The sequence below is a fragment of the Columba livia genome, chromosome 16 (genome assembly GCF_036013475.1).
Source record: "Columba livia isolate bColLiv1 breed racing homer chromosome 16, bColLiv1.pat.W.v2, whole genome shotgun sequence".
In the NCBI taxonomy this organism is placed as follows: domain Eukaryota; kingdom Metazoa; phylum Chordata; class Aves; order Columbiformes; family Columbidae; genus Columba; species Columba livia.
In genome coordinates, this window is record NC_088617.1 from 6,333,108 (window position 1) to 6,348,921 (window position 15,814).

The 15,814-nt window shown below is 54.6% G+C and overlaps 1 protein-coding gene and 1 long non-coding RNA gene across 10 annotated transcripts; one reads left to right on the forward strand and one right to left on the reverse strand.

Moving 5' to 3' along the window:
* Positions 1 to 101: 101 nt before the first annotated feature.
* LOC110356076 (uncharacterized) lies at positions 102 to 2,657 on the forward strand. The gene is made up of 3 exons (XR_010466574.1): positions 102 to 771; positions 894 to 1,037; positions 1,688 to 2,657. It is a non-coding gene; the product is annotated as an uncharacterized LOC110356076 (long non-coding RNA).
* LOC102095067 (sodium-dependent lysophosphatidylcholine symporter 1) lies at positions 1,434 to 11,082 on the reverse strand. Of its 9 annotated transcripts, none has more exons than XM_021282356.2 (15): positions 10,910 to 11,082; positions 8,422 to 8,547; positions 7,979 to 8,103; positions 7,201 to 7,333; positions 6,724 to 6,802; positions 6,165 to 6,322; positions 6,000 to 6,090; positions 5,339 to 5,460; positions 5,136 to 5,219; positions 4,876 to 4,959; positions 4,216 to 4,328; positions 3,628 to 3,771; positions 3,193 to 3,369; positions 3,021 to 3,068; positions 1,434 to 1,775 (listed from the first exon to the last, which is right to left on the reverse strand). In XM_021282356.2, exons 1-14 carry the CDS (start codon positions 11,018 to 11,020, stop codon positions 3,038 to 3,040), a joined length of 1,578 nt encoding a protein of 525 aa, XP_021138031.2. In that variant the 5' UTR covers positions 11,021 to 11,082; the 3' UTR covers positions 1,434 to 1,775; positions 3,021 to 3,037. The 9 variants fall into 9 exon arrangements, with proteins under 9 accessions (XP_021138031.2, XP_021138023.2, XP_021138049.2 ...); XM_021282348.2 differs by having other exon boundaries at positions 7,153 to 7,333; positions 10,910 to 11,002; XM_021282374.2 differs by lacking the exon at positions 10,910 to 11,082 and adding an exon at positions 8,694 to 10,903 and having other exon boundaries at positions 7,153 to 7,333.
* Positions 11,083 to 15,814: the final 4,732 nt, after the last annotated feature.

Sequence of the window (15,814 nt, forward strand, 5' to 3'; positions counted from 1 at the left end):
GGCCCCCGCCGCCGCCATCTTCCGCGCTCTGCCCCCCCAGCCCCAGGCTCCTTCCTGCCCGCCCCGGCCGCCATCTTGGCACCGCGCCGTTGCCAGGGAAACGCGGGGCCCGCAGTGAGGGAGCGTTCCCGGGTCCCCCCGGCCGCCCCCCAGCCTTCCCGCCGCAACCGGGCCCCGCAGTGTCACCCGGGGAGCCCCCAGGGCTCGGGCCGTGCTGGCTTTGCCCGCTTCTCCGCCATTTCTAGGCCCGAGAAGCCGGGGCCTGGCAGCTGCGGGCCCGCCCAGGCCGCGGTGCAGGCCCGTGTCCCCCGAGCCCCCAGAGTGTCACAGCAGCTCCAGACACCACTTTCAGTTATTTCCACAGTTCCTACACCTGGGCTGTGCCTACACTGAGAGTGTTGGCCACATGCAACGATGTCAGTCAGAGACCATCCAAGATAACATTTTATAGATATTAACGCTGCTCCTCACAGTGTTACTGGGCACACTCGGCAGAGCACACGCAGGTTTGAACAATCTCACATTCAAAATGACTTTCTTCTGGGAACAACTGCAACTACTTTCTTTTTTTCTTTTGGTCAAAAAAAGGAATTGCTCCAGGCACAGGATTTTTGCCTCAAAGTGTCCTATTTCCCTGCTTCAAGGAGATGAACTTGAGTGTCCACAAGGGAACAGAAGTTCCAAGGACAGCCAAGGGACTGATACAAAGCCAGTACTCTCAGCAAGTGCATTAAAATGGGACAGAGGAGGTTGAGAATCTTAAAATAACAGGTCAGTTTTAATTGCTTCTATTCCTTGCTTGCATCTTTTAAAAACTGAAATACCAACGTGGGTTTTTTTTTCCTCACTTGATGCCATAGCGTTATTTTTTGTGTTAAATCTGTGACACACAGGTGGTGCCGGTGGTCCCTGACCTTCCACAAACACACTTGTCAGCAGGGCAGATGTGCGAGGCCCAGATGAAGATTAACGGGGGAGGAAAGGAAACCCGCTTGTGTCCCTCCCGATGAACGCTGGCTCTGTGAAGAGCTGGGCTGGTGAGAAACCGGGATCTGAAAGGGGAAAGTCCTGCTCGCTGTGAGCCCACGCTAAAGCCGGTGCCATGCGCAGACACGCACATGTCAACCACTGTGGCTCTTGCCCTGGGTGGGGTGTTTGGGTTTTGTTTTGTTTTTTACTCCTTGGCATAACCTGCTCGTCTCACCAGCAAGGCAGGTCGCTGCAACAGCCCGCCCTTCAACAGGGGCCAGGAGCTCAGCCAGGCTCCACCATACTGCACTGCCCAGGGTCCAGCTGGGTCAGGTCAAATTCTGGTGTCTAAATCCTGGAGGAAGCACAGAGGCTGGAAATCGCATGAGTTCTGCCCAAACCGCTCTCCACCCTCTGGATAATCTGCTGGCAGAACTCGCAAAATAAAGAAATACCAAGAGGGAAAAGCGCAACCACCATTCATATTTAATAGTGTAAATAATAAACAGGACGTTATTTGATATCAAGACGCAGGACCCCGGGCAGCAGCGGGGCTAGCGAGCACGGCAGCAGCTCCCTGCTCTGCACAGGGTCAGATCCTGTCCCAAAGAGCTTGTGTCTGTGGAGATAATTCATGCTTTCTTCCGGACTCCAAACTCTCAGCAATCAGAGCGTTTCCTCGATGCTCAAAGGCGCTTGTTTGTTCATAAATCCGCAGGCAGTGAGGCTGAAAGCAGCACTGTGGCAGAGGGCAGCGCATCCCAACACCTGACCACGGGCTCAGTCAGGCGATCCCAAGGAACATCCTTCACACCCCAGAAAACAAAACAACAAAAGAAGGAAAAAAGAGGATAAAAAGAAGGCCCTTTGTGTGGCTGAGAAACTGTTCTGGATCCAGACCACTGTGATGGTGCTGCAGGTGCCCTGACGCAGCTCTAAAATACAATCTACCCCATCGATCGCAAAGTTGCGCCACAAGACTTCAGGCTTCAAATTAACCCAGCGCACAACTGGGGAGCAATTTGCTCAGATCCTGCCAGTGTGCACCAGACCGGAGAGCTGCAAGGTCAGCCGACGGGCAGAGACAGCTCTAGCCCTAAAAATAACCAGCCTCACTTTGCTGAACACAGGGCTGAATGCAGCTCAGCGCCGCCAGCTACGACATGGCCAATTCCTCCTCTCTTCCCCCCACTGCCCCCTCACCATTGCCAGGAGAGATGTGGGGGTGCTGAGCCGCCCTTGCAAGATGCTGCTGTGGTAGATCCAGCTCTGGGCTATGATTTAAAACCAACTCAGCTCTTCTTGACGATCATTTGACACTTCTGTCGTTACCTGCAGACCTGGCAAAAACCAGGACAGGCTGCGAGAAACCCCCCCAGCTGCCTGGCCGGAGGCAGCGCAGCTCCTTCCTGCAGCCTCGTGCACCAAGAAGTCCTGGTTTCTCCCCAGAGTGACTCAGGTGACAAGGCCCAGCAGATGGACAGAGCTGGCTGCTGCCCGGTGTCACTGTGACTGCACATGCTTTAAAACACCGCCAGCTGTGTGATTCTGTGAGCCTGAACTTCGCCTTTGTTCAAAGAAATTCTAACCCTTTCCCTGTGAAAGGGCAGTCTAAGCACAAAGACATGTACTATCCAGGCAGTATTTTCTCTATAAACTGGTCAAAAATAGTTTCTTCTCAAAAACAATCTCTCTGTTCCTTGTGGATGCTTTCTCACGAGGTTAAGTGACACGCTTGTGCCCAGCGTGTGGGATCCCCGCTCTGAGGCTGGCGGGGCCCGTCTTGCGGCATCATGGGCTCTCCCAGGGGAGAACATGGATCTGCCGTGCCTGGAGCTGTCAGGACCTGCCAAAAGCCCAGCGAGGCCAAGCCCTGGAGAACGCAGCTCTGGTGAGGCGGCAGGGCTGGGGCTGCGGCAGGGAGGGGGTCAGGAAGCAAAACCAGCCATTGGGATGTGGGGACAGGAATCAACAGGAAGCGACAATGACTTTCCCTGACAGCAGCACATCCTGACAGTGCAGCAAGTCCGTGTCCTTCCCAATAAACTCACCCGCTTCGGCCCCGTGTTTATTCTTGGTTGCCGCGCTGTAGCTGGTGCCTGTTAAAAGGAAGATGAGAAATCTGGTGTGAGGTCAGCAGCCTCAAACACCCCCAAAGTCAGGGCTGGACCAAGGCAGACACCCAGAGTAATGCTGGGTGACCTTCAGGGAGCTCAGGCTTACCCCATTGCCTCCAGCTCCATTTTCATCTGCTTCCTCCTTTCCTCGTTGATAGGATGGAGGCAGAAGATGATTATGGCAATGAGCAGGAGGCTTATTGGGATGGGGGCCATGAGAAGCTGCAGGGTGAGGACGATGGAGGGGTTGTAGGTGCAGTCTCCAGCATGGTAACCTGCAAAACTAAAGAGGAGAACAGTTTTTCTGGCTCCAGTCACTCCAGAAAGGGACACAGGCACCTCTATCACTCTGCTCTAGGGTCTGCTATCAGAGGCCCAGTTTTGGGGAATTTCCACTCATTTCTGCTGTTTGCGTTCTTGGTAGATGTCAGAAATAAAGATTTGGATACCCCTGACGCTCATTCCAGCATCTCTAGGAAACAACAGCAGGAAGTGCCTGTGCTGGGCGGACAGAGCAGGGGAGGAGGCGTTTGGGGCTTACTGCAAACTCAGCGTCGATATCCCCACGGCCAGGCCACCTGCAAACTTGTTGAAGAAGACATAAAAGGAGTAGAAGAGAGCCTCCAGGTTGGGGCAGCCAGGGTTCCTTAGCATGAAGTCATCCACCGCATCAGGAAGCATGGACCTGGGGACAGACAGCCCCACAGACACATTGGTGACACCCCTGCTGAACTTGTCTGCAGACACTCCCAGGCCTCCCCAAGCAGCGGAGAAAGACAACGCCCATGCAGAACCCCGCTGGGGACCGTTTTGAGCCTGTCCTCTGCCGTCGCAAACAGGCAGAGAGCGTCTTACAGAGGGTGCGGCAGCTGCCCCAGAAAAAGAGAAGGAAAACAGCGCCTTGCACAACACCTGGCATCCTGCTGCCAGCCCGAACGCACATTGAATGATGCTGCTGTGGGACTGTGGGTCACAATCACATCCCTTCCAGTCCCACCTCCACATCCCTCTACGGCCCAAAAGCTGCTGTATGGAGCAAACAGGCAGCCTTGGCACGTCATGGGTGGTGCTTTCCCAATAACCTTCCCCTCCTCTCCACCTGAGAAGCGTGTTGGAGGTGACTGCTCACCACGGTAGAAGGTAGAGCACGGCCATGCTGCAGCCTGCCACCATCACCGGGAAGATGAAGGCCAGGAAGTTGCGTGTCACCTGGGTGACGGCCACCAGGGCTGGGATGATCAGCTGCAGCGGAGAGAGGAAGAGAAAAAACAAAAGCACATGGGCCCTTTCTGCTGCTCACAGGTAGCTTGTACCCATCTGCCCACCCACAAACCATGGTCCCCTCTTCCCCACACGTTCCATAAGCAGATCTGCTCCTGTCCCTGGCACAGTGCAGTGTGGAGGCCCTGGACAGGCTGACACGGGCAGCAAAACCTTCCTCATGAGTAAAGGAGGGACAGCTGTGGAGGCCAGTGGAGCTGAGTGATTAAACTGGGAAGCTGGGTCTGCTTTGGCTGCAAGAAAGGTGTCTGGAGATGTCCCAGGGACAGTCCCTCAGCCTCCCTGCACCTGACTGCACAGCTCTGGAGCCACAAGCAGTGGCCAGACGCAAGAATTGCAGAGCTGCCATCAACTACTGGCTTACTCCTGTTCACCTGTGGTGCAGAGGACACTGCGCTCAGGGCCACCCTTAGCTGTCCCCAGCTCTCCTCCCCGGACACTGTGAGCAGCTAGGGACAGGGCTGTCCCCTCGCAGGGCTTCTCAGCCCACAGCTGCAGGCAAACTCACCGCCAGGCCCAGTGACGCTGCTGTTTTCTTTCCAAATCTCCCCAAAAACCACTGCCAAAAGGGAATAGAGAGGGAAGCTGTGACCTGAAGAGAAAACCAAATGGAAGTCTCAGCAATGTCCCTCAGGACTGCCAGTCTCCGCCTGGGTCACATCCTTGCAGCAGTGTGTGACTCCCCGAGGCTGAGCTGCCCGTGCTCAAGGGCTGGGGTGACCCAGGGATCAACTCTCCAGCAGGAAGATCTCCTTGGGGCTCACTTACCAACATGATAAGCACTAAATGCTGGAACTTCCCTGCCAGCCCTGCGGCGTGAGTACAGAAGAAGGCAAAGATCCCCTGTGCGATCTGGGAAAGCAATGGGGAGATGTTCGTGGCTGGGGGGCCAAGTTCGCTGTCTAGATAACTTGCCTGGACATCTCATCCCCCAAGGGATCTCATCCCTCCTGCAGCGGCGGGTCTCGCACCTGGAAGGCCAGGGACGCAAAGAGGAAGCCAGACAACAGCTGAGTGTAGGGCTTGTGTCCCACCATCATCCTCAGGCAGCTGGTGAAGGGCAGCTCAACCTTCCCCAGGGGGCTGAGGGGCCCTGAGAGAAGAGACAGCAGCACTGGCACTGGAGCTGCCAGAACAAGCGTGATGGACAGAAGGCACTGCGGAATCGCACCACTGTGCCTGGGATGCAGCTCGTCTGGGTGAGGAGCTGTCGGAGTCTGTCATCTCGGGGCAGAGACAACAGCCATGGTGTGCACCGCAGGCAGGATTTTACTTCTTTTTACTGCACATGCGGGCTGGTCTGTGTAGCTCCACAGGCTGCGTGTTGGTGAGACCCATCCACTGTGAAGCAGTGAACTGCAGTGAGCTGCAGACCCTGTCCCAGCTCATGGCTCCATGCGGAGGAGCCATCCTTTCTCCAGAGCATCTCCCCTCTCCTCTGTAGAAGCAAGATGCTGCCAGCACAGACCGAGGAGGGGCTTAACATCCATGTGTGTGTGTTTCTGAGCCACACACCCCGAGAGCCATCCCCTCACAGGAGCCCATCTCCCTCTGCCTCACACCTTCCCTGTAACGTCCTCACCATCCACTGCCACTGGGCACCCTCCAAATTTAATCTTAAATTGACTTTACCAGGCTGCTCCCTGACTCCAAAGATGAGAATCAGGCAGGACAGGCAATAGATCGAGCCTAGGACCAGGGATGCCAATATGTAGGCCCTACGCTGGAAAACAAGAGCTGGTTCCAGTGACAAGGCGGGTACCACGGGAGGAGCGGGGCAGACGGGTCAGCCCTTACCATGTTCTCCAGAGAGTCCGTGAGGCTGTGGGTGCTGGTGTTGTGCAGGGTCTTGTTGGACACGGAACAGCCGTTCATCATGCGGGCATGGTAACTGCCCACAATCTGCCCCTGGATTCCTGACCCGAGGAGCGTGCTGAACACCTCCATTCCCATTCCTGCCAGGATGACCAGGAGAGAAACCTCGGTCCCACTTGCTGGCTGAAGGGACGCATCCCTCAGGGTAAGAGACCAACTTTGGGAATGGAATTTGAGACACCAACATCCAGAGCTGCCCCAGAAGAAGAGACCTACTATTTCTACTTGCTCTGATTTTTTCAGCAATAAATACTCTTGATGTTTGAAACTAATAAATCTGGGTCCTGACTCTCCTAGGGATGATGCAAATCTAAGAAGTGTTTCTGCAGATAAATCCTTTGCAGAAGATGACTGGTTTCATCCCTGGTTTACCCCATGCACTCTGCAGGCTGTTCAGAGCCAGAGGAACTCATTCACCTCTCCTTTGGGGGGGCCTCCCGGGAGCACGGGCAGCCAGGGCTGCAGGGGCACCCACACTCACTGTAGGCAGTGGCTGAGTCACGGTCTCTCTGGGTTCCTCCCAGGAACATTGTCAGGGATGAGTACGGCACATGGTGACACTAGGGAGAGAACAGTTCAAGTGGCCCTGGCTGCTGCTTCCCTGGTTTGCTGGTTGTGACCCCCCCCTCGTCCCTACACACAGCAGGTAATGATGCCACCTGTGTCACCCCTGTGCACTGGTGGCTTTTCACCCTTTTCTGCTGTGATTTGCTGTGTTCCCACAAACCAGTGACGGGGAAGTTCACATCATTACGTACAGGCAGCCCAGCTGAATCCCCAGCATTAAAACACATTGTTCCCTCCCACCACCCCTGCAGGGCTGGTCTCTGCCATCCTGCACCACCCACCGCTCCCTGTCCCTTCCTGGAGAGGCAGGGACAGCCCAGCTGACCCTGTCCCCGTCCCTTACAGTACAGGATGATGTGTCAGACAGAGCCTCAGGCACCGTGTTCCTTACAGTCATGCAAGTCTGGAAGAAGCTGTACATGAACAGGTACCACAGGAATTTCAGGGAGGCAGGGGTGGCATCCGAGAGCGTGGACCACATCAGGCAGTAGCAGAGCACCCCGAACGGCATGGAGCCTGCGATCCTGGGGAGGAGGCAGAGCTGGTCAGATGTGACCTGCAGGTAAGGTGGTCACGCTTGTCACTGCACAAACTGAGGTACAGAACAGCCTCTTCCCCAGCCCAGAAAGAGCAAGATCTGTGAGAGGAAACATCTTTGCTCTCCTGAGTGTCCATTGCTCAGCCTGGGAGGGCTAGATACAAACACTGAGACAAGAACTAATGTCTAAGTTGTCAAGCATTTCTTATTCTCGTGCTTAACTTCTTGGAGTCCTTGCCCTGCAGCAGAACCTTGGGGCAGCAGTTACTCCCTGTGTGCGAGATCTGCCCATGGTTGGAGCCTGGGAAGCTCCTGGCACAGCTGAAGACCAGACTCTGTATGTGCCACCATGCAAGACTCAGAGCACTGAACCCCACAGTCCCAAAACCACAAGGCCCTGGAAGCAGCAAGTGTGCAGGTTTGCAGAACACTCCTCTGCTGCTGCAACAACACATGGACCCCACTGCAAACGATGTTATCTTTAGTGTCCTTGCGATGTTAAGCTTTTGTAATTCTCCATAAGCCATAAACACATTAAATTCCCAGTGAGGCGCCCCAGCTGCCTTTTTGTGCCAGCACTGAGGGAATTTGAGCCCAAAGACCCTCCCAAGGCTCCAGCCTGGACACTCACCATGGGACCAGCTTGCCATATTTTCTCCTTGGGCTCTTGCTGACCAGGAAGCCGATAGCAGGGTCAGTAACCGCATCCCAGGCTCTTCCAAGGAAAAGGATCAAAGAGGCATGGATTGGCTCCAGCTGGGGGGAAATGGAAACCACGGCTCGAAAAGAAGTCCTGGCAAAAAGCTGTGAGCAGCCAGCATGAATCAGCTCACTCTAGCCAACGCTTCATCTGCATCTCCTGGAGACTGCTCTAAGCACTGAAATGGGCCAGAAACATCTCCTCCATGCCCACCAGCAATATTTTCATCACAAGATTTTGATCTGGTGTGAATGCCTAATTCTAACAAGCATTTCCAAGGGCTTAGGCCACCCACCAAAGTCTACTCTTGCCCAGTCTTGCTGAGCCTAAGCCAAGCCCCTTTGCAGATAACCCCATCTCATGTGGCTGCTCACCTGCACAACATCCAACAGGAAGATTTGGAAGAAAAACCCAAGCGCGTTGCCTGTCATCTGGTAGGGAATGCCCCCAATGGCGTAGCAAACCTTTCCGCAGAGCGTCAGTCCTGGCCTGTCCTGGAGCTGAGACACCAGGGAACAAACCCACCTGAGAGCAGATCCACAGTGATGGCTGCCAGCTCAGCTCCAGCCGCTGCTCGGCCACCTGCTGCGTTCTCCGAGGGACATTTAAACCCTGACTCATGTCATAACCCCCTCAAGACACGTACCTGGCCTGTGGCTGGGCATCCGTCCACCTGATATCCACACACAAGGTGCCACAGGGTGCTTCCCCGTCTGCTGGTGATCTCAGTGGGTCAGGGTGCAGGGCCCTGTGCCCAACCTGCCCTCGGGGCTCCTGAGATCCTGCTCAGCAGTTCCATATTCTTCACAAGCCTCCGGGGTCTCTTTGAGAGCCGCCCTGAGGTTCTGGGCACGCCGACAGCCGCTCTCCTCGCCCCAGCCCATGTCCACTCCTGCAGCAGCCAGAGCCCCAAGGCAAGAGCCAGTCGGCGGGCAGCTGCCTCCTGTGCTGGTCTTGGGCTTGTCACCAGGGTCACATCCCCGGCGTTTCACCTTGGTTCTCCTGGAGGCATGCTTGCATGAGATCACAGGCTGCTAACGAGATCCATATCTAACAGCAGACACAGAGCTATCTGTTGAGCTGGTCTAACGTTCTCCTTTCCTGTTCTATTGAGCCACAATCCAGTGGTTCAGGTTCTTTAATATTAAAAAGTATAAATTGCATCAGGCGTAACATGACTGTAATGAAGGCAGTTCAAGGAAAGAGACTGCAAAGGCCAGAGCCCAGAGGATTTCTATAGATTAACAGGGACAGCACAAGGAACGTTTCAGCACACAGGAAAAGGGCTGGTGGCAAAGCCTCTCTTTTATTTGGATGTGATTAGGTTTAATAAATACCATACCAAGCCTCAAGTATCTGGCAAGGTCCCAGCAGCAACCTACAGCACTGCCTTCCTCCCAGCCCCAAAACGAACTCGCTTTCTAGTGCGATGCACCTCGGCATCACGTAGGACCGGGAGCACGCTGCAGAGCGCAGGGTGAGAGTACGTCGGAACCTGATAGCTTGTCCAGGCTCTGCTTTCCGCACTCCCACCAGCAAACCAGGGCTAGAGGGGGGATGGGGTGAGCAGTGGTGGGGTCACGGGTGCTGCCCTCCCACCTCAGCACAGGCTGCCTTGGGTGATGCTCAGGGCTGATGCACTTGTCAGCATCTCAGGTTCCTGGTCTACACCACATTTCAGCTTTTCTGATTGCTGAGCAGCTCTGGCACTGCTAAGATGTGGCAGGCAGGTTGCTGTCCTGCACCCCAAAAATGCACAGCCATTTCTGGAGAGATGCAGAAGGTTCCCCTGTTCATGATGGGCAAACAGCCACCCCGGGCGACGGGCCTGGACCAGACATGGTGATAAAAGTCTGCGAGCTCCTCCAGCAAGAGCCCTGCAGAAGAGCAGAGCGGGCATGGACGCTGGGCACAGACGGAGCTGTGCAGGAGCTGGGCTGAGGAATAGGCTGCAGGGTCACATCTTGGCTGGGTAACAGGGAAACTGAGTCAGGGATCGCTTCAGATTCCCACTTGCCCTCATCTCTTGTGAGGTGAGGGGGCAAATTTGGGCTGGAGATGACTTGCTGTGCCACTAACATCACCGTCGAGGGAGGACAGACCTTCATTGTGACAGTCCTAGAGAGCAGCTTCGGAAAACACAGACACAATCCTAACAAAACAGCATTCCAGAAGGCACCAAGTGCCTTTCCCTTGTGCAGCAATTAGCAATAACTCCTCCACAACCCACGCCATGGCAAAAGCACCGACGCTGCTGTGCTCACCCAGCTGGAAGGCCCAGTCTGCCCCTGCACCCCCAGAGCAGAGCGCCCGCTGTCCCCTGCCAGGTCACCTGTCCCCTGCCAAGTCACCTTTGCAGCTTGTGCCTCCCAGCTGCTGCTCCCACTTCACTTTCTACCTTTTACTGCACACAGTGGGAGCTGGGTCTCTCATATTTCAAATTGCAGCCCAACCTCATCCCGCAGGGATGGCTGAAGCATTAGGCTTGCAGCACCGCTGAGGAGCACTTATACAACATCTCGTTTCCACCACAATTCTGCTTCTAAAATTACAAAGGCATTTCTCCTGGCTGTAAGGTTTTGTGACAGCTTTTGTTCCCTTTGTGCTCTCAGCAGGTAGGACGGCGCTCTGCACGTCTCTGCCCCTGCTTCTCTGAGAAGTCAGCAACAACAACAAAACGCGGAGCTGTGCTTTAACAGCGTGTTCTCAAGCTTGAGTCATCAGTGCTTGGAAACACCCCCGCAGCCGCGGCTGCTGGAGCCGGGCAGGCTCTGCGTGGGCGCGCGCGCTCGCGAGGGTTCGCGTGCACCAGGAAGCGCAGTTCTGTGAGTGAGAAAGAAACACCTGGGACACTGATCTTACCTCTCTGGGGACTCTCCTCTGTGGGAGAGCTCCTTCTTGGGTGGACCTATGCAGCGCAGCATCATCGTGAGCACCTGGATGCATGACTGCAGACGTGTCCTGCAGTGGCATGTGGTGGGGACGCAGAACCTCCCTCGCCCTTGGTGAGCAAGATGTCGCCTCGTATGTCAGAGAGCAGAGCGCAGGCACAGACCAGAGCCGGATGGAGATTTGACAACAGAAGATGCAACATCTGTGGGGCCCCAGGGGTGGCTGATGGAGGGGAAATGACTGGTCCCGAGGGAGGAGCGCGGCCAGACCCTGCCCATGGAGGCAGAACTGGCAGCGCTCACAGGGCAGCGGGTACTCAGGAGCTCCCTGGCTCTCTGCAGTCAAGCAGAGAAACCCAGTGCTCTTCAAAGCTCAGGCTGGTCCAGCACCTCCTCCCCATCCCAGGGCTGCTGCCTCACTGAGATCTTAGGGGTGCGGAGAAGAAAACCTTGGCCTGAGCTCCAGACCACTGCAGGAACACGCTCCAAGCCACCCCAAGGCTCCTGCCTCAGCACCAGCAGCCACCAGCTGCAAAGAAGCAGCCTGTCAAACCCAGAGTGAGCAAACAGAGCACTGGAGCGGGCAAGAAGAGGGCAGCAGGAACCTTTCTCCCAGCTCTGGCTCCCTTTTCGGGCCTGCAGAATGCCCCTGCCCCTTTACTTTGATGGCTGCGAGGTGTTGGTGCTGCCCTCACCCATGATGGTGTCACTTGGAGCAGTGTGGGATGCATTTTCCTTTCTCCGTTAAGTGACATCTGCAATTAACAGCCTCTTGCAGCCTGTGAGGTCCTGAGACATCTCCCGTGGCAATGCAGACCCCACACTGTCTGTTTTAGCCTGGGGACCAGAAATGTGCTTTTCTCAGTCCCCTTTTGCAGAACCTTCATCGTCCACAGAGCTCAGCAGCCTCGGCGTCACAAACCGACAATTACTCCCACATTAAGAGTGGTAGGAGCCCAGTTACTCAGCGCCGGCTGTGTGGGAGCAGCCGAGTTCCCGGTGCTCACAGCGCACAGCCCAGCACCAGCACGAGCCCTCGGCAAAGCAAAGACGGGGAGAAATCAGCCTCAGAGAATGGAAGGCACAAAGTGTGGCGGAAGAGGGATGGCACAGCCGCCCTGCCTGCTGCCCGTCGCTTTGGCTTGGCTGCTCAAGAATACGCTTCTTGAGCCAGATCAACCTCAACCCTCCAAGACTGAACTGATGTGCAGCAGCCAGGGCAGAAGAACAGGGACCAAACCCTCTCCTCGCTCTGCCCCCAGGTCACCGAGAGCCCCGGGAGTGTTAAATCCGTGTTAGCGTCTCTGCAGCACCCTGGGGAACGCGAGCACCGTGAACTGCGAGGTTCATCACAACGCTGGTGAAAAACTGCATCATCTTCAGCTCAGCCTCCAGTGGGGGGTTAATCTAAAATACCCGAATTTCGCAGGGCTGAGTCAGAACTTGGTTAATAAGCCACAGTACAACTGAGTCAGCGGCATCTCTCTTCACTGCTATTTTACTGACAACCCAGATAACAAATATCACTCACGCCAGACCACAGCCAGTGCAGAGGGAGCCAAATCCCTGTCTCCCACCAGCAGATCTTAGCATACATCTCTATAAGAAAGCAGAATACATCTCTCCCCACCCAAGAGGAAAGGGGAAATTCAAAAGGAAATATTAAAAACCTGTGGGTTTTTTTTGTAGGCTGTTTTGTACCCACTCACCACACACAGCTACATTTGGACAGACGCAAAGTACCTTTGGAAATTGTACTCAGCACTTAATTCTCTGGCTCTTTGGCTCTCATTTACTCCCCAGGTGCAAACAGCTTCATTTTCTGCACACAGTAGAGAGCCCAGAGGTGAGCAGCAATTACCGCCCCGGGCAGCTGTGAGCTCTCGCTCCTGGGTTTGTTCAGTGTGCAGTTCCCTTCGGCACGAGGAAAAGTTGCTTTCTGCTCACCTCAGAGCCGCCCAGTGCCTTGTGTCGCGTTGCACGGTGCTGTACAGGAGCCGGCATTACCGGTGGGTCGGGATGAGCTCTCACGATGGCTGGTGCAGCACGGGGAGCTCACCCCCCCTCTGCTCAAGAGCGGGGGTCAGCATGGAGCTGGAAAGGCAGATTTTGGTGAAAAGCACCGATCTCGCTGTTAATCAGGGCTCTGTACTGGGCTACCTGCTGCAAGCAATGAGTCTTTTGGTAATACCCTGTGCCAGGGCCTGCAACATCACCAAACCAGCTTGCCATACACTGTGGGCACCAAGGGTCTGCAGCCAAAGGGCGATGCCTCGCCCATCGCGGCGCTGACCATTCGCTATCAGCGGCTCAGAAATCGGTTCTGAAAGAACAGGGAAAGCACTCTGCAGCGCTGCAGCTGTGCCTGCTTTTCTGTTGCACAAATACTCAGCGAAAGGCTCAGAGAAGCCAAAGCTCTGCAGTTTATGAAACGAGGTCATGTTGGAGTTTGCCCACTGCACGGGGAAGGTCCCTTCCCCAAGACCCCCCTCTGCTGCAGAAGCAGGAGATCTTATCAGCCCAGGAATGCGTGATACAAACCCTGAGCAATGCCAGCTGATCAGCTTTTCCCTGGGTTCTACGAACCAGCAACCAGCTGCTCAGCCCTGTTAAAAAAAATGTTTAAAGCCAGTAAATGGGAATATTTTGACACAGAAGCAAGTGGCAGCATTTGGATACGTTCCAGTAGCCAGCCCTCCAATGTCTGACCCCTCCTGGACGGGCAGCAGCTCTAGTGCTCCCTGCAGCACAGCTCCTTCTCCTGGGGAACCTGAGTTATGACTTCAATGGCCACCAAGAGGGATGGGACTGGAGGAGAGGGGTGGGTGCTACTGTAGGGCCCCTAAGCCAATAAAGAGTTAATTTAATGAGGAGTCATGACACGTACCTGAGTAAATAAGAACATCTGGAATCCATTCCGGAACTCCCAGCGCTGGGACAGACAAGCTCAGCACAGACAAGACAGAACAGCAAATAAGATAAGCATTTAGGAATGTAGTAAATAAGTCAGAAAATGATAAATTAGTAAATGGAGAGGTGCGTGACACAGAAGCTGTTCAGCTGCCAAAGATGTGGACCTGTTGCATAATTATTATTGTACTACTCTCGGCAGAAGTGTGTAATTGGGAAACGTGGGACTCACTTGGAAAAACCCTTTTGCTGACAGGTAACTAGGAGGGATTTTCCTGCCCTTTCTGTTGCTCTCGGCAGGATCCTGTGGGCAGCCGGGCTGCTCACCTGGCCAGCGGCTGCGAAGGCTGCTCCCTCAGTTCTGACAGCGTTTGCTTTGTGTTCCATGGGCATCGCCGGATCCTGGTCAGTGCTTTTGGAGCGGCCACCAAAGTCCCCAAGCAGTCTGCAGGGTCAGACACCCCCCAGCGCCCAGGGCCACCCGCCACCGTGTGCGTTTGTGCCACCGGGCAGGGCACGGGCATTAGGGACCGGAGTGAGAGGAGATCTGCAGCTGCACTCTCAGCAGACATCAGCTACCGTTGGGGCATTTTTCCTTCTGGAAAGAAAGTGAAACTGCTTAAAATACACCAATAAAGCTGGCAGGAGGATCATGAACATCATTAACAAGGACTGTAGGTGAGGAGCTGCAGCTGTGTGCAATTCGGTGTGTGCAGCAGCCAATTCCCTTCACGCCAGGCCGAGCACCCATGCGCATGTTCATTGTTGCTGTGCAGGTACAGAACTGGGCAGCTTGGAGAATTCGGGTCTGAGTCTCAGGAGGAGCCAAAGGCTTTTATTTCACAGGGGATGCAGCTGTGTCACCAGAACAGCACATCTGGCAGCAGGACCGGCTGAGGAGTGTGGGCTCTGTGTTCCCAGCTCTGCCTGAGTGACTGTCACCCTTCCTGGGACGACAGCGCATGTCTACCACACACCAAAGGAAACACACAACCTGGGAAGGAAAACAACATGGTTGCTTAATTAGATGCGTCATTTAAAATTACCAGTCTCCATCTATAAACGTTCTGGTTCACCAACAGAAACACGATGTTCAGAATTGGTAAGAGAGAAGCATGGTCATGCTCTCACAGCCCAGCAAATCTTCACACAGGCTGACCTGGAAGAGCAAACCCCCGAAAAGATACCAGCCCCTGCCCAGGGATTAATGAGATATCGCAGGTCCCCTCGTGGTGATGGGCTTTGAAGAAACACACCAGCATCTTGTTTAACATGACTGTGACACCAATCTCCCAAGTCAGTTTTCTGCTGTAACTCCAGAATCAGAAAGAAGATCAACTCAAGGTCCTTTTTCCTGACAACAAAGGCTCAGTACAGCAGTGCTGCTTTCAGAGGAAAACCCTCTGACCGACCTGCCCAGGAGCAGACTGACGTCCCTTTAAACACACCGGGGAGCTGGAGACCCACCCAAAAAGAAGCCAGAGCATGAAGGCCGCTTCGTCCTTCTGGAAAGACTGGGTGTTGTCCAGCAATGAGGCACAAAGACTAAATTAAACATAACTGCATACAACCAAAGGCAAAAAGAAAACAGGCCAAAATTTACACTCACCCTCTTCCAGCTGTTGTTGTGCCCCCTGAGATTTCTTGCTCCTTATCTCTTGTCACTGCTTCCATTTATCTGGTAGTTGATCTACCTGAGTTTTGTGCTGAAACAACCCAACCAGCTAACTGCTTTGTGCTGTTTGCCTCGTTTTACCCAAATAAGCAGCTGAAGGTAACTAAAAATGGATGTTCCTACACCAAGATCACTGAAAAACTCCTTGGCCAAAGGCCCTGGGATAGCAAACCCTGAGCTGGGTAAAAGACATGGACCAGGAAACCTCCCATGGCAAAGGGGAGGTGAAGTTCCCAGGAAATGGCACAAAATGCTATCAGAAAACACAGGAACTCGGTCTTAGCAACAAGG

Coding starts and splice junctions, on each gene's coding strand:
- LOC102095067 (XM_021282348.2), bottom strand. CDS start 10,993: ATGCATCCAGGTGCTCACGATGATGCTGCGCTGCATAGGTCCACCCAA. Junction 6,091..6,164: donor CGGACTCTCTGGAGAACATG/GTAAGGGCTGAC, acceptor CTTGTTTTCCAG/CGTAGGGCCTACATATTGGC. Junction 4,329..4,875: donor CAGCGTCACTGGGCCTGGCG/GTGAGTTTGCCT, acceptor TCTCCGCTGCAG/CTGATCATCCCAGCCCTGGT.